We start from the raw sequence: 25,273 nt of genomic DNA on the forward strand, positions 1-25,273 counted from the left end.
AATGGTTAGTGTTCTAGAACCTCTCTAGCTTTTTTCCCTTCTCCTATGGACCGGCCCTAGTTTATGCTTTCATTAGGTGGGTGGCCTTTTCCCCCATAGAAATCAAAACTTCACTTAGTGTGTATTTCTAGTTTCACAATTTTATGTTAGAAGCTGCTCTTAATCTGACTCTATATAGCCTGAATTCCCCTATTTTGTTGCCTCAACTCCACAATACTTCTGTTGCCAATACTATTGAAGCAATCTCTCTCTCTCTCTCTCTCTCTCTCTCTCTCTCTCTCTCTCTCTCTCTCTCTCCCCCTCCAAATTTGTATGTTTATTTTAATGATCCCCTACACGATGTGTATGTACTACTTTTTCCAATACATTTCATTGTCTCACGAATGCAGATAGAAAAATCATGTGCATGCCCATTTTGAAGCAACTTGGAGGCGCATACAAAAAATAATAATTCATAGTTCCAAACAACATTACAATTTTGTTTCTTCTTCCTATTGTATATGTTGTCTTGTAGGATATAGTAGTGAATATAGAAAACTACCTTTAGTAACAATACCTATATCATTAAAGGGAGTTGTCGATATTCACTATTTTCATAACCTCTCTTGTATGTGATGTCTATATTCACTACTGTCTCTTGGCAAATAAGACATGTCTCTTAGCATAACCTCTCCCTCTCTCTCTCTCCCAATTTGTACATTTATTTTAATGATCCACTACATTATGTTTATGTACTAATTTTTCCAATACATCTCATTGTCTCACAAATGTGTAGATGGAAAAATAATGCGCATGCCCATTTTGAAGCAACTAGCAAGAACTAGATAGAAATCCATGCTAGTTGCTTTTAAACAATATTGCAGTACTTGGACGCACATACAAAAAAATTTAATTCACAGTTCCAAACAACATTACAATTTTGTTTCTTCTTCCATGGGTTGCACATGGAAGGGATTTTTTGAATACAAAATCTAGGACTGTTCCGTGGTAACTCTCGTAGATAATGCAGCAGGATTGATAGGAGAATTGTAACCATGGGGTCGCCCATAAAAGTGGGGAGGATTATGTACATGTTTGCGGCTTGTCTTTCCACAAAGGGCATTAATTACACATTAAATTTTATTTGTCATAGATTTTTTGTATTATGGCATCCATCCACCCTCTGCCCCCCCTATATCAAACTTTTCAACCTGACTGCTCACCTCCTATCTCTTTGTGAACGTCCCTTGTCCCCCCCCTTCTCTCTCTCTCTCTCTCTCTCTCTCCCTCTCTCTCTCTCTTTCTCCAAAAGCATGAGATCTGAAATGATTTCTCCAAGGGAATTTCCTCTGCTCCTCAAAGAAGCAACCTCCAATCCATAAAGGAGATTACCCAAGCTATCTCAAGTTTAGCATACTGTAAAAAATTCCAATGCCAAATCCCTTCTCTTTCTCTTCCATCTATAGTAAAGAAAAAGATTATGAGACACATAACCAATACAAAGACTCAATTTTCTACCTTTTGAGTCTCTTATGTCACTGGTTATGGAATCCTAGTGCTCTCAAAGTCTTTCCCTCAGGCAAAGTAACATGAAATTAAAAACTTCCTTTCCATATAAAATTCATTAGCATTATGCAAAAATATTTTAAGCGACCCTCAATTTTACAATGCTCTAGACTGATAAATACAAAGTGTCCATAAGAGTTTCATGTGTGTAAACTTTATCAACATCGAAAAAGACCCAATTGGTGACCCACCCAACCCCCTATTCGCCACTTGGCCGGACCTACAGTTCTTTACCGAGGGTTCTTGGTAGGCATGCTAAAGAGGACTCCCTAAAGAGTTCTCTAGAAAGTCCCAAAGAGTACTCAAATTATATATTAATTGGTCTACCAAAGTAATTTGTCTATAAATGTGGTCAAAATGCATTCAAAATTATGGCATAGTCTGAAAATATTCTAACTCAAAAGAACACTAAGAAAATATTATAACCCAAAAATTATTCTATGAAAATTATGCATAGTCTGAAAATATTCTAACTCAAAAGAACACTACGTATTTCCACTAGCAGGCTGCAAAGCAAGAGTCAAAGTATCAAGTTATTAGTTAGGCTACAAATAAGACACAGACTTGTAAATCTCTAAAATTTTCATGAACTATGCACCAATCCTAGGCCCATACATTCCATACATCGATTTTGATCCCATTATCCCACGCCATCTACTAAAATATCGTGGCGGCACATCGAGTCAAGTGATTCTAGAAGATAAAAATGTTGAGGTTTTTCTATTTCTATTAGTCCAGTCAACTAATTCTTGCAGTTATCCCAATATATTCCCACACGGAGAGACAAGATGGGTTAGTGCACCAGAGGGTGTAGTATCCAAGCAAGGAGGTAAGAAGGGAATGCATCAAGGTCAGGGGGCTTTGCTCACATCAAATGTCAAAAGCAACAAACAACAAAGAGCGAGAGGAAGGATGAAAGAGCAAAGGCCTCGTGAAGGCATAGTCACTATTCGAGTACTATTCTCCTTGTCAGTCGTTTGGGGGAGGCGAGTTCCTCATGACTATTCGAGTACTATTCTCCATGTCAGTCCTTAATCTCTTGTAATTAGAGCCATAGTGCCACTTAGGGGGAAGAGCCACTCACTCTCTCGCTCCCATGATATTATTGCATAATCTAGCACCCATTTTGTTTATTGCATATGTCATATGGGGCTTCCCCATTAGGCCATCACTAACCAATTCAACATCTTAGTCCCTCTACTAGGACCTTTCCAACATGTTTAGTCAAGGTCATAAAGGCCTAGGATGCACTCCTATCATAGGGAGTTCGCTTGATCAATGGAGCATGAACTCCATACATAGAAGGTGGGAATAGTCGTGCAAAGGTGGGGGGAAAAATATGTATCCATAACATTAGTTGGGTTATCTAGGGCCTATAAGCCAATCATGGCCATTAAGATTTCTCCATCTCCCCATAAATCTCCTTTATGGTCCCATCAATTTCTAATATCCACTTGCCATGTTTAGAAATCTCTAGAAACAGTGTATGTGAAACCACTATCCACTCATTCCCATTGATCAACCACCTAGGAGAAAAAACATTTCAAAATTACTAAATCTCATAGTACATATAAGGGGCCAAATTATTCCACAAAGTTAAGGCACCTTTTTTCTGCAAATTTCAATAATAATATCAAAGAGTCACCAAAGTGTTGAACGAGTGCCAAGAGACTACTCTCCCATACCAATGTGGGGAGCCATAGTATAAAAGTCATGTGGACCCAACATGCACACCCTAGGATCATAGGGATCCCCGAGGAGAGGAGTGTGTGTGTGTGCGTGTGTGCGTGTGTGTGTGTGTGTGTGTGTGTTTAGATTAAAAAGTCCCATCAATAATTGAGCCATACAATTAATTCCATCAATGGGATAAAATGTTAAAAAAGAAAAACATATAAGAAAAAAATGTTTGAGACATCTAAGTTGAAAAATGCAACTAGAGTCTGAAAAATTTTCGATCAAAATTAAGAATTTTTTAATAATATTGAGTTTGACAAACATAATATTGAAAAAAGATGTCGAATCCTCAAGCAGTCCAGGTTCCGAGGTCGGGGTCCACTTACTTGCTACCATCCAAACAAACTAGGTGTTAGAACATCATAGTTACATTTGGGTAGACAAGTAATGCATGTTTCCCTGGCTTGTTATCTCTGTACCTAGGAATATATACAACCATATGGATTCTTAGATAATTAAAAAAACCAATTTAGCAACAAGTGAAGTTTAAGTCACAAGTGGAGTAAGGACTGAATGAGTGCATGGGTTAAGAAGGGATTTGAGGAGGTATGGGACGATTAATGGGATTGGTATGTGGAGTAGTTCAAAAGAAAGTGTAAAGGGAAGATTTCATGGGGGTACATAAAAGAATAATTCATAGTTAGGGATGTATTCATGTGTGTGTGTGTGTGTGTGTTCGTGTGTAAAGAAATAAGTGTCTGCGTGTGTGAGATACATTTACTAATTAAATTATTTTTTTTGGTATGTGTGTGTGGGTGTGTGTGTGTGTGTGTTATTGAACGCACACGCGTGTGCATCCTTTTTGTGCAAATACAATGTGCACATGGTGTTATTATATCCTAACAACACATGGGGCTTCCCTTAAATGAAGGCTATGTAGAATTCCAATGACAGAGACTTGAACATCGTTTTTGCAATTAAACAATCATTCACACAAAAAGAGGGAGAGAGAAATTTCCAAGAAGTATAGGGGTGAAAGGGTTGTCAAGTGTTACTTGAGAATTGTCAAGACATGCTTGGACATTTGGTTTTAGAGAAGGGCAACTACTAAGGGAAGGCAAGGGCATGCTATATTGTAACGCATCAAGTCATTTATTTTTATTGGTTAGATAGAAGAAAGACAAAGTCTCACTTTGTAATTTATTTTTTATTTTGATACATAGTTGTAAAGTACTTAAGGTCTCCTTTACTTTATATGCTCATTATGAAAGCCTTTTTGCAATTTTCAAGTCCACTAAAGATCATAAAATGATGATTGAGGCTATAATTGTGCACTAGCTTGAATGCGTATAAGATTTAAAAAACAAAACAAGGAGATTGCAAGAATGACGCTTCAAGTGCCTTCTCAATATTTATATCTATTGTGAAATATTCTTAACTACCTAGCTTTATATAGAATAATTAAGATATGCTTGTAGCATGAATCAAAGGCATGCTTCCAAGGAGCCTAGCCTTTATATTAGGCATATTGTGATGCCCCAATTATGTGTGTACTCTAAATGAGGTTCCTAAAGACCTCTTGAGTGGGTTATTCAAATGCTATTATTAAATAGATTGTTTGTGAACAATAAATCTAGTATTGTCATATGTGTCACATGTGAGTTACATAATTGCTGATGTAGAGATCGCCTAAGAGAATCTAGGGAAATAAGTTGTCTTTCATAAGGGCAACATCATAATTCAATGTAAGATTCCATGGATGCAACAATGTCATGCTGAATACAAGTTGTACAAACACTTGAGAAAGTGCACAATGAAATGGTGGAATTGGATAGGAGGATGGGTAAAATGCATAGACATGAGAGTGCTCTCTCTCTCTCTCTCCCTCTCCCTCTCTCTCTCTCTCTCTCTCTCTCTCTCTCTCTCTCTCTCTCTCTCTCTCTCTCTCTCTTTGTGCTTCCATGCATATGTATGTGCATGCATGTGTGTGTGTGTGTGTGTGTGTGTGTGTGTGTGTGTGTGTGTGTGTTTGCTAGTCCATTTGTGAGGGGAAATCGAAAGAGCTAATGGAAACACACTTGAAAGCTAGGGTAAGAAAAACCGAAGCCCAAAATGAGAACATGATTGAGTCGAAAAAAGGCAAGTCTCCACACATCCAAAAGCACACCAAAAGGCAACATTTATGGGCAGCAATGAGTCTCATGGGAAAGGGCCTTATCAGTGGACGAGATCAAGGTAATAAAGAACTATTCAACAACAATGGTATTTTCCCCTTCAAGTACCCCCCCTGCCCACTATGAAATGAAGCCCTAAATGATGCAATCTTGAGATGTGAGCTTATTATGGTGCCTACTAGAAATGATGTGTTATAACGCACTTAGAATTAATTCTATTATTTTTAACCACATTAGTTTTAAAATATTCATGACTTCATAGATTGGCATGCGTTGACCAATAGTTTCTTAGCAATACATTGCAACTAGCTATTACAAAGCTCAAATTTAAAGCACCTCCCCCCACTTGCACATAAAGAAACTCTCCCTTGAAAAAGAAGCCAAAGAAGGCCTTATCTACTCGAACACTTTACCATAAGCAAAGATGGTTCAATTAATATGTGGGTCATGGGAAGGGGACCCATTATGCAGTGCATGTATGCTTATGAGATTAGGGAACGTTGAGATGAGGAGGTTATCTCTCTCATACCCTCACTCTGGGCATGTTGCACAAAGCCGGTGTTGGCATTGTATATATAAGATATTAGGCCGGTGATGATAGCTATCAAAAGAAGGTTTAGCTAGTGTGAACGATATTGAGTATCATGAAAGCAAGATCATGTGAGGCGAGGTAAAAGCACATTCTTGTGCCTCGAAGATTGGTGTAGGAAGTTCGAGTTGGGGGAACATGATGGGGGAAAGGATTCAGGGTGTTGCAGGAGACAACAACTAAATTTTGGGTGCTGTAAAAAAGGATGGCAATTTGCTCTCTTAAAGCAAAGATTGTGGAGTTCCTACATGTACATTTAATGGTGCCTTGTTTCACATTGTAAACGGAATGAATTTTCGTCTCCTAAATCATTGGCGAGAAGGTCTTTTTTGGTAGTACTAAAATGGCCGAACCAGTGTTGACAAGAAATAGGCAGACCATGTAACATTAAAACTTCAAGTTTTCAAATGTACTTGAGAGATTTATCTCAAAACTTATAAATATTTTCATATTGTACTCATATTTTGGCCTTTAGACGTGAAAAGATACTTGAGAGATTTATCTCAAAACTTGTAAATATTTTCATATTGTACTCATATTTCGGCCTTGAGATGTGAAAAATTGCTTGAGAGATTTATCTCAAAACTTGTAAATATTTCATATTGTACTCATATTTCGGCCTTGAGACCTGAAAAAGTTATGTGACAGACGACTGGGGAGGAAAAGTAAAGGTTCCTCTATCTACAAGCGTAGAACATCCGGAAGGAAAAGTTGGGTGAGAGACCTCTGAGGAGGAAAGTGAAAGGCTCCTCTATTTGCATTGTGCAAGCGAAAAACTTGAGAGTGAAAACTAGGCCGGAGAACCAATAAAAAAAAGAAAAGAGGAGAGGGTTCGGAGGAAGGACCACCCTAAGAATGGCAAAGAAGAAAAGGAAAATGAAAGGTGAATGATATTAAATCATTAGTCCAAGATCAAAAAAGTAAACAAAAAAGGAATCTACTAAAAATGGGAGGAAAGGTGGAGATAGTGTGTAAGAAGAATGAAGGAGATAAAGAAGGGAAGAGAGAGAGAGAGAGAGAGAGAGAGAGAGAGTCAACCAATGAAGAAGAGCCAATAGAAAAAATGCACTTCCAAAAATTAAAGAAATGCCTAATTTCTGCTTCGCCAAAATTGCATCATTGGTGTGAGGGAAGACCAAAAATAGGGGGGGAGCCGAGCCTGAGGTTCGGGGGCAGGTTCGGGGGGGGTGTTAGGTGTTGTGAGAGAAAGTGGATAAGATAGGGGCATATCCACGTTGGATAAAGGAGGGAGACTTTCTCTCTCTTTCTATTTATGCAGTTTTGGGTTTTTGCAAGTAGAACTACACTAGGAATAACACTATACTTCTTCTTAATCAGTTTCTTCTTCTTCTTCATCCTCTTCTTCCTCCACCTCCTCCGCCCCCTCTCCTGCTTTGATTTTCTCCTTTCATCCTCTCCCTGCTTGCTCCTTCCCTTCGATTCATTCTTCGCCTTTCACAATTCTCGCATCACGCTCCTTTCCAGCTCGCATCCCTCAATCCTCATCCATTCTTCCAACCCCCATCGCCAGAACTCTTGCTCCTCATCGCCAACTTCCTTGCCAGTTCGCTTCCATTGCACCCTACGAGTACCGACCGAACTTCACTCGGCCATGGCCGCACCCTCCCCAGGAACCCACCTTGCATCTCCTCCTCCCTCGCCGCTTCGTATTTCTCCCACCCCTGCTTCCTCATGGACCGCCCAGCAAGATAAGGCCTTCGAGCAAGCTCTGGCCTTGTACGATGATGACACCCCCGGGCGGTGGGAGAAGGTCGCTGCCAGGGTTCCCGGCAAAGACGCGGCGCACGCGAGGCGGCACTTCGAATTGCTGGTGGAAGACGTGACCTGCATAGAGGCGGGGCGGATTGCCCTTCCTAATTACAGTTTGTCGCCTTCTTCGGGGGAAGGCTGCGGCGACAAATTTGGCGACACTGCCAGTGTGAGGAAGGCCAGCGCTCCTTATACAGCGAGCTTAGGAGGAGGAAAGTGTTCTGCGAAGCCATCGGAGCAAGAGAGGAAGAAGGGCATTCCTTGGACTGAGGAGGAGCACAGGTCGGTTAAGCCCTTGATTCTAATCCTGCTTTTGCATAGCCGACCTTGATTCTAATCCTGTTCTTTCAGATTGTCTCTGCCGTGCTCATTCTGACGACGTTTTATCCAATTCTCTTCTCATCTTCAAGGAATTCACAATCGAGATCAGCAGAAGTACAAGAAGAACATCACACTGAACAGTTCACCATTGAAGATGTTCAATGGTGAAACTGTTCCCTGAATTTTTTGTTCATCTCGATTGTGAATTCTTGTGAATTTTGATGTTGAATGGTGAACAGTTCAGTGTCATGTTCTTCCTGAACTTTTGCTCATCTCGATTGGGAATTCCTGTGAATTTTGATGTTCAATGGTGAACTATTCAGTGTGATGTTCTTCCTGAACTTTTGCTCATCTCGATTGTGAATTTTGACGTCAAATGGTGAACGGCTCAGTGTGATGTTCTTCCGGAACTTTTTGCTCATCTCGATTGTGAATTCCTACGAATTTTGATGTCCAATTGTGAACTGTTCAGTGTGATATTCTTCCCGAACTTTTGCTCATCTCGGTTGTGAATTTTGATGATTCTTTTTCAAGATTTGGACATTTGAACCCTTTCTCACCCCTTGTGGCTGCCACAGACTGTTCCTTCTGGGTCTGGAAAAATTCGGCAAGGGCGACTGGAGGAGCATTTCGAGGAACTTTGTAGTGTCGAGGACGCCAACACAGGTTGCCAGCCATGCCCAGAAGTATTTCATACGTTTGAATTCGATCAACAAGGACAAGAGAAGGTCGAGCATACACGACATAACCAGCGTTGCAAATGGGGAAAACTCACAGGCAGGGCAAGCCAGAGCGATCACCGGCCAAACATCATCATCTCCTGGTGCTGGTGCTTCTTCCTCCCCTTCTGTTCAACATCTTGTTCATCCTCCTCCCCCTCCTCCTGCAGCAATTTATGTTGCTCCTGCAGTAGGACAACCCATTGCTTCCCCCATGGTTTCCACCTCATTGGGCACCCCTGTCCTCATCTCTTCCCCTTCCTATGCCTCTCGGCCTCCCCTCCCTCACCTTCCTCGCCCCCTCATGTCTTCCCCTCCCCTCCCCATTTCTGCCTCCCCCCTCTCTCGGTCTACCCACCTCCACCAATTCTCTGTGCCTCAGTCTGCCATGCATCAATAATCTCTAGTCTCCAAATTGCCCATCTTATCCCAGGCCTTCCTACAACTTATGGAAACTAAATTTCCTTTGGGTATTCCATTTTTTTGTTCTAGCCATTCTCATTTCACCAAGGGCTCCAAAAGGATGGGTTCAGAACCACGCATGGACCTGAGAAGCAGCATGGCAGGTAGAAGGGTTCTGATTATCATGTGTGTGTGACTGCTCCTGCACTAGCTACGCTCATATGTGGAGAGGGGCCACCATAAACCTTTCCTTCATTCTCTGGTAAGCGGTAAGCAACATGGCAATCCTCTGTACATTGGCTTGCACAGGCGAAGTGAGGGTGCAAATTTTTAGAATTCCTTAGTTTTGGGAGAAAGATTTTCCCAAGTCCTGTATATTACTTGTACACTGAAGAGTAAGCTCATACCTGTCGATCTTTAAAACGGAGCTTAAGCTTTTCAAAGAAGCAGAAATAGCATTGAGAAGCTGTATGGCAATCAGTTTCGTAGAAGGGATTGTCCTCATAGGAGGAAGAGGTTCCCTTGTATATTACATACTATCTTGTACATGTTAGTCAAACCCCGATGTCATTCCTACGACTTTATCAGTGCTATCAAAGCTATGGTTCATATGGCTAATCTACATTACTATCATTAACAATTCGAAGAGATTAGAGTATCGTATTAGCTACCAATAAAGTCCTTGAGTCTTCTGGCTGTCCTTGAAATTTTGTCACAGGGTGGTTGCCGTTTTTGCAGCGAAGTGGCTAAATTGTTGGAATGGCCATTCAAAAGCCTCTCTCTCTCTCTCTCTCTCTCTCTCTCTCTCTCCATTGCTGCATGCTCACTATAGTTATTCATATTTGTAATGGCAAGGGGACAAACTAAACTAAAATTTTAAAATGGCCTTTTTAAAAGTTACCATTTTCGAGCAAAAGGCAACGTTGTGAAGTGGGCACTCATAAGTTGATAAAAGGTTCGTCTATCATGTCCTTGATGTGTCAAGAAGGAAAATAAAATGCACGATTAACAGTGTAAGACCTTTTTGTGCATTGCTTTCTCACAAAAGGAAAGGATACACTTGGATACTAAAACGTGACAAATGAAGCATAGACCACTAACCTCACGTGGGGTGAACATATGCTTGAGCAAACAATTGCATGCCTAGTATCCAACACCATCTAACTAAACCACTTTCAACCTCTTCACATTATCCAAAGCAATAGCTATTCTCTCATCTCTACCTCAAAAATTGTATTGCACTCTTATACCTTTTCGTGGTAGTAAGCAAAATTAGTGATAATTCCATTTTTTTCTCAATTGTATAAAGCCTTGCTCACTTTAGAATGTAATGATGGGATGTGAGAGAATTTTCTATGGGACTATAAGGGATGCTTTCGCTTATGAGTGGAATGTGTTGAAATATTAATTGTACTAATTAAGTACCTAATGAGTGGAATTTGTTTAAATATTGATTGTACTAATTAAGTACTTGATGAATCACAGAGATTCCAAGTGAACATTCACAAGCTTGAATGGAGATAAATCCAAAGAAATCATGTTCAATAAATTAAAGTTGTTCAATGACATGGGGCCATACTAGAAGTTGCAAATTTTTTTAAATTTAAATACTAAATAGTGCCATGATAGATTTTTGAAGAGAAGTTCAGACAAAACTTAATGGAAATTTGTTGCTACTTACCAAAGATGGGGATGATTATCTATTGAACACCATAGTGGCAAGCGTTGGAGCAAAAATCATAGACTCACCAAATGAACAACTAGCAAAATTTAGATTTTGACAACCGACATAAAATCAAAATGAATTGATTTGGAATGGTGAAGAAGCTTGCAAAGGAGGGGGGGGGGGTGCAAGCAAAGAGGGTCATAATACAATGGGCTCACCTAACTATGGCTTGAATTGAAAAGGGGAGAAAAGCAATAGCAATAGTGAAAGGGGAGTAGAGCGAATGGTAGCTAGCAAGTAGTAGTGGGAAGGACTGACGAAAAAGGCAACGTGCAAGTCAACAATGAGAAAGAAGAGAGGCAACAATAGGCCATGCGGGGGTCTCTTTTAAAGGTAGTCCCTCCAATCTTTGTTAATCATCCCCTAGATTCACTCCTACATTCTCTTCTCTCCCTTTCCACTAATTGAATTCTTCTAAGAGTTTATTTCACATTAGGGAATTTTATTGATTCACTTTAACTTTATATTTGTACCTTTTTTAAAAGCTCGCACTAAATTGTGTGTGTGTGTGTGCACGCGTGTGCGTGCGCACACACAGAGGAAAATTGAAATAACATACCATAATATCATACTAAAGCTCATATGGTATGCAAAAGAAACATGGAGAACGCAATACAATCATAAAAGCTCCAGATGTGTTTCATTGGGCGTGAAGAAACAGATTCCACCCTATGGTAATTATTTCCTAATCAAAGGATAATTTTGTCATGATATACTTCAAGAAGACATTTTTTCATTGAGTAACATGATGGACGTGTAACTCACATCTGACCACCTTCCAGTAGCCAAAGGATCATGGCACCAAGGGGAGGTGGTGAGATATGGTGCTATGAGCACATAGATTAAAGGGCAAAGGTATGTGCTAAGGAAAGAATTAAAGTAGCCACCCTATGATGTGGACTACATGATGTGGAGATGTGGATTGAGGATATCCACAAGGAGAGATGTGGATGAGAGGATCACACAAGTGTTGACTATTCAAAGGGCACTCTCTATATAAGAGACCTATCATGTATTGTTGAGTAGAAAGAGAAATGCACATTCACTCAAGACTCTGTTTATGAGTTCAAGCTTATCTATCTTGGAACCTAATTGACTTGAGATACATGTCATGAGCACTCTCTTCATCATGTTTACACATAGGTTCCATCCACCTTAGAGTGCTCCATAGATCTTGAGGCACGCATGTTTTGACATGGTATTAGAGCATAGGTTTAGCTCTCCTAGTTTAGCTTATTAGTAGTTCACTAGGATTGCTCCCATTCTTAGATTAGTTTTAGAATGTAAGATTAGTTTTAGATCTTGAAAGTTCTTCATTCAAAGAGTTCAGTTCATTGTGAGCTTGAGTGTTCCTTATTTCGTGAGAGAGACAGTCCCTTGAGTATTTTCTTTGAGAGATATATTGTGTATGTGAGAGTTTCTTGAATTGAGAGTTCTTGTGAGGTTCATTCTTCCTCAGTGGTCCTTTTGCTCGTTGAGAGAGAACGATATCTCTTTTCTTCTTCTCCAAGAGAAAGAGAGAGAGATACTCTGAAGGCTATGACCTATAGTTACGAGCTACATCTACCTAAAGCTACACAGTCAATAGAGTCAACTCTCCCAGCTTCAAAGGCTCCAGCAGACGCTCCATCAGTGCCTCCAATAAGAATCTCCAACAAGAAGCTCTACCACAGCCATCTTGCTAGCCACAAGCTCCTACACCTCAAGCCTCGCATCTCCAACGAGCTTCCACCACGGCCATCCACCTATACACAAGCTTCTCTATCAGCGACGCCTTCCAACATGACCACCATCGGCTAGTTAGATCTCCATCACTCCCATACTATTCTGCTCCAGGCATCGACGAATCCACTCATGTATAGAGCACCCTTTGCATCAACTACCTTCAGCATCCTACAAGTTGCCTCCACCTCTGACGACTAGCAGCACGCACCCAAATGGTTGAATAAGGCCCCCCCTTTGCATACGCTAGAGGCATGCCGTGACGGCCTGTGCGAGGATGGTTTCGTTGGTGGATCGGCTAGCATCAATGGAGCTCGAGTAGTCGAATGAGCTACCCGTGTCTCCCGACTGCTCGAACATGGCGTGAGCCTTACATCTTGAGTAGTTTGGGCCACAACTTGGCGATTGTGCTTGGACCTGACGGAGCTACCAACAAAGGAGTAAGTCAAGGTTTTGGAGGACATATTTGTGGAAGCGTGGTCCTCGAAAGAAGGGGAAACGAGAGGCTTGCAGAATGTCTATAGCAGGATAATGCAAACACAGAGAAGACCTATGTCACCAGTCGGAAGTGCCGGCAACTGGGAAATGGCCTTCGTAGCTAGCTTGTGGGACTGCAATGCACCTGCGGCCAACACTGCAATATCAGCGGGTCTTAGTGGCTCAAAATCGATGACTAATCCGATGTCGCATCGCCCTAAGCTCCCTGCTGGAACAGATTTCCTTCAAAGCTTTTCTTTTGCTAAGGTTCCCTTGGATTGACACGTGGCAGATAATAACTAACCAGGGTTATTAGAAACACCCTTGGTTGAGTTTGTGGTCACACTAGGGTTAGTTCAACATTGGTCAAATGGTCAAGTAACCCATAATAACCATGGTTAAGATTATGGTTAGTTAAAAGTGCCACCTAAGCACATAGCCTCTTGCTAAGCACAATGTGAGTGCAACATATGAACCCCTATGCCACATCATCATCATCTTCTTCACAAAAATTTCGACAAGGTGTAACTTGCAATCCAGGAGGAACTTGCACATGCTCCAAAAAGGGAAAGTGATCGTCTTTTTTAGCTCTACGTGCCTATCAAGTCAGAATCATTGTATACAATTAGACACTGCCATTGAAGCAAAAACACTCATGGTAAGACCTTTGTAAGAAATGGAAAAGCAACGCATGTATGCACAAAGCATGCCAAAAGCATAAGTGCATGAGATGACCATAGCATAGAACATGGCATCCACACATAAAGCATTACAAGAACAGGAAGAACAAACCAAAGTGTTACCATTGCAAGAAGCTGGACACAAGGAAGAAGATTGTAGATTGAAGAACTAGCAGGTCAACTACACAGCATCGTCATCAAGCCATGAGCCAAAAGGTGACATCAATGGAATGTATTGAGAAACAAAAACCTTGCCAACCTTGCCTATATTTTGTAAATCAAACCTGACCACCTGAGAGTAGCTATGAAAGCACCCACGGGAGGTATTGACATGTAAAAGCCACACTTGACAACCTTAAGTAGCAATGCAAGCACTAACGGGAGGTGATGGATTTGTAACTCACATCTGACCACCTTCCAATAGCCAAAGGATCATGGCACCAAGGGGAGGTGTTGAGATATGGTGCTATGAGCACATAGATTAAAGGGCAAAGGTATGTGCTAAGGAAAGAATTAAAGTAGCCACCCTATGATGTGGACTACATGATGTGGAGATGTGGATTGAGGATATCCACAAGGAGAGATGTGGATGAGAGGATCACACAAGTGTTGACTATTCAAAGGGCACTCTCTATATAAGAGGCCTATCATGTATTGTTGAGTAGAAAGAGAAATGGACATTCACTCAAGATTTTGTATATGAGTCCAAGCTAATCTATCTTGGAACCTAATTGACTTGAGGTACATGTCATGAGCACTCTCTTCATCATGTTTACACATAGGTTCCATCCACCTTAGAGCGCTCCATAGATCTTGAGGCACGCATGTTTTGACATAACGAACTACATTGAGAAATCATGTATTTATTTTATCTAAAGTATAAGTAAGGAAAGCTTCCTACTAAAAAAGATTAGTCAATGCTGTCAAACTCCTCATACTTTGAGACTCTATATTCTATTTTCCAAGAGATCTTGGGATTTTATTTTGCCTTTGCATTGGCAAGTCAATTGCTTGTAGTAGCTTGGTATTAATGAGTGCTCTTTGTTGCCACTATCTCTTCTAGGTTTTGAGGGTGTTGGTCACCTATAGTCACGGTTGTTGCTCGTTGTAGCATAGGTGTTCACAACAGTAGAATAGGTCCTTGGGTCATATTTCGGTGAGAGGTGTAGACTAAAGTGTGGAAAGCTTAGGTGAGAAACAGAGCTGATCACGATGAGAGATGGAGGCTCTCACCTCCACGGGAGTTCCAGGGTTTTAAAGGGGGTTGTAAGGTTTAGGAAGAGGATTGGGTTGAGAAGGCTAACTAGGAGTTCCAGGGTCTAGAAAGGGTTATAGGGTCTAGGAGGAGTTCAAGGTCGAGGAGTAGAGAGCTAGTCTCCACAGCATGACTTCAACGGGTAAAGGGTTGAGGAGGGTGTTGAAGTGAGGAAGGGGAGGAGGAGCACGGAGGAGGAGGAGGAAGGAGGAGGAGGAGGAGGGAGGAGAAGAAGGGAGGAGAAGGGGAAAGAGGGTGGAGAAGGAGGAGGATGGAAGAGGAAGAGGAAGGAGGAGAAGAATGCAAGGAGTACAAGGGTAGGGAGTGCAGGGTAAGGGCGTGCTAGAACACATTAGTGTATGGGAGTATGGATGCAATGGAGATCAATCACATGAACACATAAGTAAACTTGAACATTGAACCCCAAAGAGTAGGAGGTTTGTTCCATTGAGAGACATTAATACATGTTGGTCTGTACACAATTCGTAGGAACCTCAAATCAAAGGAAAACAGGATAAAATGGAATATAGGGGAAGATAAAAGAAATAAAAAAGAAAATAAATCAATTAAGGAAAAAAGTTTAGGAAATTAAAAAGTAATAAATAGAACAAGACAATAAAGGGGAAAAGGGAACATTTAAGAAGGAAATGAATGGAGAGTGGGTGAAAAGAGGGAAATACTAAGGAAAGGAATTGAAAGAGGGATTGAGGGGGGGGGAGACCAACGGAGGAAGGGGTAGGAACTATGTGTGTGTGTGTGTGTGCGCGTACACACACGCACGTGCACCTCTCCCCCTCTAATGATCAAAATCCTTGCATTGAATAAAATTTCTAAAAGAATGCAATTTGGGAGGCTAGGTCCCATCCAACCTCTCAAATCACATTCTTTTGCACAAATGGATCTCTCTCTCTCTCTCTCTCAAAAATTACATGTAGAGATGTGTGAGAGCTGCCTTACCTTTCTTTGACCTGCACATCTTCTCTTTATGCCTATTTGAGTCATTTTTTTCATGGATTGGATGGAGACAAGTGATTCCATTGAAGGTAATGGGGGCATGCGATGGATGAGGGGAAGAGGATGAAGTCATAAGGTAGGGTGTAGGGAGGGGGGTACAAGGTGGAAGACTGCACACCAATGATCTCAAAGATAGGTTGTGGGGAAGGGGGCACATGGATGAGGGAGGCAGAGTGTAATTGAGGGCATGGGGCTCAAGGCAAGGGGACGTTCATATATGCAAGTGCACCCACCTAATACCTTAAATTTCACTCTTGTAACCACATTTGTGACCAACGGCTACAATCATTATGCGCATGTTCCAAGGATAGGTTACTAAATATAGTAGCTCTATATTTGTTGTACTCTAATCCCACCACCTGTACCTCCACCTCCACCTCCACCACCTCCTTCTCTACCACCTCTACATATACCCCCATCTCTACCTCCACCTCCACCCCCTCCTCTTGTAGCTACCAGGACCACGAGCAACTACCAAACCTGCTACTAGCCTCTTGCAGCCACCCTACCTACCTCCCATCACCTATTAGGACCACAGGTATGCATCTCTCTCTCTCTCTCTCTCTCTCTCTCTCTCTCTCTCTCTCTCTCTCTCTCTCAGCCTCCAAAATATGCATTAAAAATAATGTGCAACAGAATGCATTTTAGAAGGTTGGGACCATTTCTCTTTCTCTCTCTCTCTCTCTCTCTCTCTCTCTCTCTCTCTCTCTCTCTCTCTCTCTCTCTGTGCCTCCAAAATATGCATTAAAAACAATGTGCAACAGAATGCATTTTAGAAGGTTAGGACCATTTCTTTTAATGCATACTTTGGAGGCTGAAGAATGAAAGAAAGAAGAATGCATTTTAGAAGGTCGGGATTCTCTCTCTCTCTCTCTCTCTCTCTCTCTCTCTCTCTCTCTCTCTCTCTCTCTCTCTCTCTCTCTCTCTCTCTCTCAGCCTCCAAAATATGCATTAAAAACAATGTGCAACAGAATGCATTTTAGAAGGTTGGGACCATTTCTTTTAATGCATATTTTGGAGGCTGTGAGAGAGAGAGAGAGAGAGAGAGAGAGAGATCCCAAACTCCTATAGGCTTTATATGGGCATCAAATTTTCATAATAGCATTGGCACTAGTGTGTGGTAATGTTTTGTATGAAAATGTTGTAGGTAACCAATTTTTTATGTTATCTAGAAGCAAGTTCTTAATGAATTGTATATCTTGAAATAGAAAGGGGGATGGTTTGTTGGATTTTGATATTTAATCAACTTTGCAGGACCATGAGGGTTGAAGATGAGAGGTAGAATACATGGAGAGAGAGAGAAAGAGACACACACACAGAGCACTACTAGAGAGAGAGAGAGAGAGAGAGAGAGAGAGAGAGAGAGAGAGAGAGAGCACTTAGCAGTGCTTTCCTATGTTCTTCATTGTGCAATGATTAATTAAATGTCTATAGCAATGGCAAGAACAAAGAGTACTCCTAGAAAGAAAGAACAGGGTCCACAAATAGCAAAAATGGCAGCAGCACCATCTAAAGGATTAACTCATGAAAGGAAGGGAAAGCCTATTATTTCTCTGTAAGTACCATTATCTTTCCATTCATGCATTGAAAATTGATAAATAACAATAAGAAATAAAATTTTCATGACTAGTTGTACAAATAAACTAGAATAGTTATGATGCATACTATGTATATCACATTAGAGCTAGAATGATTATGGAGCTTTCTCATTTGCACCAAAAGTGAACGGTACACAGGAAGAAAGCTCAAAGATAATGGGAGAGTTCACACAAGAGTACGTTAAGGAGCCTGATGTATAGGAGAAAAACCCTCAGCGTCCACTTCAGGACCCTACACTGGTCTCAGCATCCACTGTAGGACCGTACACTAGTCTTAGATTCCATCTCAAGATACTGAGCTTCGACCTCAGGCCCCTCCACGGCATCAGCAATTTTCTCAAGACACTCCATAGGGTTAGCCATTGTATCCATATCACCTTGCATCTCAGGAACTTGCTCAAGATGGAGCCTTTGACTAAGGGATAGCCTCAAATATCGATTGAGCAGCATCAGACTAGATGGCACCATGTACTTCCCTTGAGGGATGACTTTGGATTATAATAGATATCAAAGTCTTTTAATAGTCATGTATGTATGATAAAGGAAGATGCTTTAGAAATGGTACCCTCTGTGTCAATAGCCATGACATGATATATATACATATATATGAAGAGAGAGAGAAAGAGAGAGAGAGAGAGAGAGAGAGAGAGAGAGAGAGAGAGAGAGAGAGAGAGTTCGGTCATGAATATGGTAAAACAGTTTACCAGCATTTATAGAGAAAGATATTTTGAAAGCATGTACAATGCAAATATTACAACGATTACAACTAGAGAGTGCATGAAAATTGACCAATCTATTGTGTAGATGCTAGGGGGAGACAAAACATCATTGAATCTTTTTTATTCTTCCTCTTCATTAGAGCTTACAAAGGAGGAGTAGTCCATTGTGTTCGACTATCACCTTGCATCCAAGTAGTGATGGAGACTCAAGGAAAGAGCCTCTATAAAAATCTTCCATCTCAAGACCCTCCACAACATCAATTGTTGCCTCAAGAGTAGCCTATAAAGTACAATTTGATTTTGACTTTCACAATAGTCTAGATAGACATGTACTTCCCTGTCATTCACATATAAAAAATCACTAGTCTTTAGTATCTATGGTTATGAATTTTGATTTATCTCAATAATCCCATTATGGATCTCTATGCATTGAATTATACTTTCTCTTCTTCAAAGAACCTGTTAATGCATAGTGTTAACAAATCAATAGAATTAATTAATAAACCATAAATATTAAATTAAATAGACACTCCAAGTTTACCTTCTTGTTGAGAACGAATACACATCCTACTGAAACACTTCCTTCTATCTCCATTTGAATGTCATGGCACAATTGGGCGAGTACATTTTTGTCTGAGTGACATAACACCCGCCAAGTTTTCATTCTTATTAATTGTAATGTCAATTGATTTGTTGTTAGGACCAAACAAGTTCAGATCTTGATCTAATGTAATAAGTTTATTTCCAATCAACCTACTGCATTTATAGTAAAAGGAAAATATAAAATTATGAAACTATGTATTTTAGTTGTATCAAGTTGGGCACAACCTTACAAGTATACCGAGTTGGATGTTATCTTATCCCAACCCCATCATTTAAGAAGTTGAGAATATCATTATTTTGCAAACTTTATTTTCCAAATGATTGAACATCTCAACAAAAACTATGATTGGCATGCAAATGTTTATTTTGCAAACTCTAGTGGAAATCCCTAGATGTAAACAGGGTTGTACTTTTGTAAGCAACTTGGCTCTATAGCTCTCTATCACATTACCTTGAGGTAGTGGCCAATCAATGGTGTTCTTTGCTAGGAGATCTAGTTTTTTCAACACACCGTGTGTGTTTCCCTTATCCAATAGTTGGTAAAAATGATAATAGAAATAAATACCTTATTGAATAAGTTGTGTTGCAGATCTACTTGGATACTACAATTCCCCTACACATTCATGTAACACATCCATGAATCCTAAAATGCATTCTGTCAGTTTGCCACTGCTCATAGGATGAAGGGTATAAACAAAGTGAGTCAAATATAAAGCAAAAAAATTCTAGTTATGTTATATAAACTCTCAAAGAAACCACGGGATGATAACAGCATGAACATAACCTGATGGCTGCTCCATAAACACCTCTTCTTGCAAATCACCATGCAAGAAGGCATTCTTTACATCCATCTGATGTAAAACATTCAGTCCGGTTGCAAGGATGGCAACTGTAAGAGCAGTCATTGCTATGGTTCCTCTTCCAGACAATCAGTGAGGTCATTAAAATCCCCCAAACTATGGCGAGTCATTTATATCTCCATTGTTTGTCACTCCATTTGAACGTAGAGGGAAAACTTGAACTCGCTCCCATGTCTTCATAGTTGCAATGTTCTCACAATCATCATGATCCCCTATGATGCACGCATTGTAGAAATAAGAAAGTTTTCTTATTTTAATCAGTTGGTTGTTTGAAAAGCCCCATATGCTGTACAGACCACGAACTCCTTTAATTTTCTCGCAATCGTGCTGGCTTCTCCTTCGCATTTCATCCACTTTCACTTTATGGAACACTCTGCATACTACAGTATTTCTTCATAATCAATGCCATATGTCTGTGCATACCCCTTGACAACTAATCTTGCCTTGTATCTGTTCACAGAACCATCTTCATTGTGCTTGACCTTATAAACCCACTTACAACCAATTGCATTCTTGTCTTTAGGCAAAGGCACCAATTCCCATGTAGCATTTGCTTCCAAGGCATCCATTTCTTCATCCATGGCTTTCTCCCATTTTTCTTTTCCCATGGCTTGCTCAAAAGAAGTGGGTTCTGGTTCCTGTATCACTTTGAAGTTTGACCATATATGCATAGTGAATGGCAGTAAATCCATCATATTTCAACCTATCCACAGGATACTTGACTCTGGTAAACCTGTGCAAAATAGGCTCACTACCAAGTGCTCTCAAAATATCCCTGGTCTTCCTTACTCCACGTGTAACAATAGAAGGAATACCCAACTCATCATCGATGCTTTGTTCTGATTTTCCTCTTCTTAGTTGTGAAAGCCAAAAGAACTCTAGTACAAAGAAATAGGAGAACCCTATATGTGGGTCTCAAACCAAACTCAGCTAACTAAGGTGGCATACTAACTGAGCCACGAACTAGAGTACATAAGGATAGCTATCATCCAGCTATTATTCATGGGCGGTGTACCAACCGCATCTGCAGCTAACAAGTCAGTGACATAAATGCACAACGGTCACCCTGGCATATCACGAGTGGAGCTCGATATCTCAACATTCTGAGCTCTGGGTCCCTCTAGCAACAGCGCCATCCGCCTCCCTCCAACTGCCGCTAAGAGTATCCACACCTCCAGTCAGCCAGTGCCTTCTCCACTGGCAATAGAGTCACCTCGCCAACCAGCAATGCTAATCTCCCAATGCCACAAATTTGCGACTACCTCAACATCGTCTGCCAATGACTTAACGATCTTGACTAGCAACTAACGCACTCCACACACCCGCGGCCTCCCAAACCTCCAAGTAAGGTGCTTCAATGCCTTTGACGATGACTCACAGGTTCACGGGCCCCTACACGGACGACTCCAATGAAGCTCACCTGCAAAAGCTTGCTACAACGAAGCTCATGGCTCCTTCTCCAATAGCAGCCAAGCTCCATCTCCAATGAAGACTCCTGCTCCTGCTACGAAGGCTACTCCAACACAACACCTTCCACGACAAAAAAGAATCTCGCAGGCGATGGAATCTTATGGTTTCGGGTGACACATGGGGCTCCACTAACCACGGCCACCTTATCCTTGGTGCTAGGCCTACTTATCCACAGGTGATCATCACACACAAGTGTGGTCAAGAGATTGCCATGTGGTAGCCTTATCCCTAGTGCCACATCAACAACATCCCGCTACTGCCACATCAACACTCCACCCTAGCCAGTGGCCATGTTATCACTTACCACGTAGGAAGCCTTGTCATCTGCCCAATCAATAGTTGACCAATCAAAGCTGAGTCATCAATGCCAAGTCATTAGTCAAAGTCAACATTGCCACGTGGCACTACCCCTGTAGGCATAGTTATCCCTCTACAAGAACACTGTGCACTGCATGTGCACCCAGTTGCCACCTCATCATTGCTCCACTGACACATCCCTTGGCCAACGCACCCTTGGCCAGTTGCAACATCATCATTGCTCCATTGGCACATCACTTGGCCAGCACACCCTTGCATGTGAGCCTGAGTGCCACATCATCATTGAGCACTTTGCACCCTTTTTTGCCCCTCCACCTAGACCAAGTCGTATCTCTTGATCTAGAGGGTGCTCCAAAAATGAAAACGATTTTTTATGCTCTACATGCTCGTTATATCACGCGCACATTTTGGCACAAGTATCACTTACTTTTGTGCCTCACCAACAAATCCACTTCCTACATGTACATCATCCTCTACATCAACGCATCTGACCCAGCACATAAAAAGAACCAAAGAAAAGAAATTATTTGATTTCTTTCATCGATCGACGGTTGGAATAGATCTAGATTAGAGTACACTAGATCGGCTTAGAGGAGATGATTTGAATTTCTCCAAGTTGCCAATCTAAGCCATGCCCAAAATTCCCAACTAGTTCCTACTCGGAGTCAGACCCTACGCTCACATACGGTTTCACATCATCACATTACCTTCTAAAACCTGACGTTCAATAGTTTAGTGAGTAGATTTTAGAGTGTATAGAGGCATTACCAATTGATCAGTGGGCAAATAGCACATGATTCAATTTCACACACATGCCATCATTGTAAAGCCTATTTGGCTATTTCACGACATTGTGCACTTTATTTCAACCTTGTAAAGCCTCTTGGCTATTCCCAACATCATTTGCCACAAGCCTTATAAGTCAAATCAGATTATATATTGTAGTTCTACCTTCACTGACAATTCAGATTTCACTTGCCATAGTGAGTGTTTTGCAATTCATTCAAACAGTGATTTTCACGACACTTTGAGTACATTTCTTGCACCATGTCTATGACTAGCAACCTCAATCTCGAGGCATCTGCTAAGCTAGACAACTCCAATTGCGACACATGGAAATACCAAATGAAGACCATTCTTGTACTTCAGAACAAATGGGGGTATGTTGATGGATCTACACCTAGACAATTAGACGATCCAAGCAGTAGTAGCCTATTGTCACAACACCAGCAGTGGGATCTCCAATGGGATTTTCAACTACACAAATAGTTTTCACACTTGTAGCACATCTTGCCATTGCCTGAGCTCAAGGCAGAAAGGGATAAGAAAGATAAGTATGCATATCATCTGATCAAGCAGAATGTGCAAGATGTCATGCTAGGACAGCTCAACATAGTCAAGACATCGAAAGAAGCATGGGATATGTTCGCAGCTCTCTATGAGTCCAAGAACACTTCTAGGATTCTCACACTGAGAAACCAGATCAACCAGAGTTTTCCCAAAACAGCAGTGAAACAAGACATGCTTACGTACTTAGAATCAAAGATTACAACAATCAACTCATAGCAGCATGAGAGACTATGAATCTAGCAAAAATGGTTCAAGTCATCCTGAATGGACTAGGAGAGGGATATGACAATCTAGTCTAGAGTATTGCCATCCAACGACAAATCCCAACACTGAAAGAACTTCAGTTAGTCTTACTTGGTGAAGGACTCTCGACTCAAGCCATTTATGTATGCATAATTCCCAAGTATTATTCTTATACAAAGCATCCATTTCTTGATTCATAGCAGTTTGCCATTCTGGCTTGTCTATAGTGTCTTCAAAGTACACTGGCTCTTCTATAGCCATGATGGTAGGTCATAAGAGCATAGTTGGTGTTTTCAACCTAAATTGCTTTGCCTTTCTGAGCATATGTCAATCTGGTTGGTGGTCTGCTTTCCCTACTAGACTGTCTGAGCTAATGTGGCTCTGCTTAGGGTGTTTCTCGCAATTCTTGCTCTTCTTATCTTCTGGATTTGTCTCTGATAGTGCATTCATCTCTGTCAAAGATGACTCGGTAGTTGTGTTCCGTCATTTGACCTACTGACAAGAGGTTCTTGCTAAGCTTCGAAACATAGAGTACATCTTTCACCGATCCTTTTGTACCAGTGAAATTGTTCATAGGGATAATGCATGTCCCTTGAACTGGATTCGGTGTATTATCTATTGTGTAGATGACATTCTTTTGACCTTTTAATGGTTTCATCTCTATGAACCATTCCTAATGATTTGTCGTATGAGATGATGCACCATTGTCGATGCACCAAGGATATTGATCTACTTGGTTGACTTTACAGCTGAAATCCTCTTTTGAATTGCAATCAGTGTCTAGATACACTGTCTAGATACACTGTATCAGTCTTTTGCATTTCCTCGTTTGCAAGAAACATATTCCCATGTTCATTTGCATAATGACTATGACTAGAATGTCCACCATGATGATTTCCTCTTTCGTGGAAATTCCCTCGATTGCTACTGGATTGATTGCCTTGGTCATACTGCTTCTTGCAGGGCGGCAATCTCATTAATAGTGTCCAAACTTATGACAATAGTTGCCCTGGATGTTTGACATGTTGGTGGTGGATGCATTCGCTCGTCCTTGGAATCTTCCTCAATTGGAATGATTTTCTCTTTGTTGATTCTGATGTTGCTAACTTTTAAAAGTGATGTCCAAGGTAGTTTTGCTACCTTGGAAGACTTACTTCAAAGGGGTTTCACTGGTGAAACTAACTTGATGGCTTGCTTCAATGAGGTTTCTTTGGAGAAACCCTTTCATGAAGATAGGTTGAGAGAGTGTTTTCAATGTCACCCCCTATTAAGTAATATTTGTAAGAAGGATCATAAGGGAATTTTCATAGAGATGACTACTCTACACGTGGGTTTCTTTAAAGTCCATCCCATTATGTTACTCACCATTCCCAAAGATTCATGTAAATATTTTTGTATAAAATATGCATTGCTATAATACTTTGCATATTTCTAAGTGAAACTATGTTTTTTTCCAGTAGTTGTCCCCATCTTGACCCTTGTGTCCTTGCTATGTGTTACCTCCTCTAGATGTATCCCTTCATCCTTTGGTTTCCTTGTTGGTGGCACAAATAGAATATCCCTCATTTTCAAGTCCACCCGATCGCAAGGATGAAGAAGTCTATCATATCTATAACAAACTCTCTTAAGTGTCTCAAAATCGTTCACCATCAAGGTGACCCTATGAGTATGAGTAGCAACAATAATGCTATCCTAAAAGAATTCTATCATCTAATCTTCAGCTGACTCTTGGAGGGCAAACATCGCAAATCTATGCCATCTATAACCTTTGAAGATTCTCATCACAAGTATCCCTCACAAGCCTTTGAAGGGGAACCTTTGGTATTTCATATCCCATGGCCTTTTGTGCCTTCCTTATCTCCATAAGTACAAACACCTTTTGATGAGTGACTAGTCTATATATTTTTATGATAAAGGAATCTAGCTCTAGTGAAAATAAAAGTGTAAAAACCATGTTTCCTAAAGAAATATATTTTATAAAACCTCTTCAAAAACACGCTTGGATAAACTTACTCAGGTTTTTGCTCGTAAAATTGATGCATCC

At 40.8% G+C, this 25,273-nt stretch overlaps 1 protein-coding gene across 1 annotated transcript; it reads left to right on the forward strand.

Moving 5' to 3' along the window:
- The first annotated feature begins 7,302 nt into the window (after nucleotides 1-7,302).
- Nucleotides 7,303-9,861, forward strand: LOC147882715 (transcription factor SRM1-like). The gene is made up of 2 exons (XM_087400321.1): nucleotides 7,303-8,034; nucleotides 8,652-9,861. The coding sequence occupies exons 1-2, from the start codon at nucleotides 7,595-7,597 to the stop codon at nucleotides 9,190-9,192; spliced, it is 981 nt and encodes a 326-aa protein (XP_087256447.1). The 5' UTR covers nucleotides 7,303-7,594; the 3' UTR covers nucleotides 9,193-9,861.
- The last annotated feature ends 15,412 nt before the right edge of the window (nucleotides 9,862-25,273 follow it).

The sequence above is a fragment of the Dipteris shenzhenensis genome, chromosome 29 (genome assembly GCF_047967505.1).
Source record: "Dipteris shenzhenensis isolate YYH24624 ecotype China chromosome 29, Dip_SZ_1.0, whole genome shotgun sequence".
In the NCBI taxonomy this organism is placed as follows: domain Eukaryota; kingdom Viridiplantae; phylum Streptophyta; class Polypodiopsida; order Gleicheniales; family Dipteridaceae; genus Dipteris; species Dipteris shenzhenensis.

What these genes read in the sequence shown, in the direction of transcription:
- LOC147882715 (XM_087400321.1), top strand. Translation starts at nt 7,595, where the DNA reads ATGGCCGCACCCTCCCCAGGAACCCACCTTGCATCTCCTCCTCCCTCG. An exon ending in TGGACTGAGGAGGAGCACAG is followed by an intron (nt 8,035 to 8,651) that starts GTCGGTTAAGCC and finishes TGGCTGCCACAG; the next exon opens with ACTGTTCCTTCTGGGTCTGG.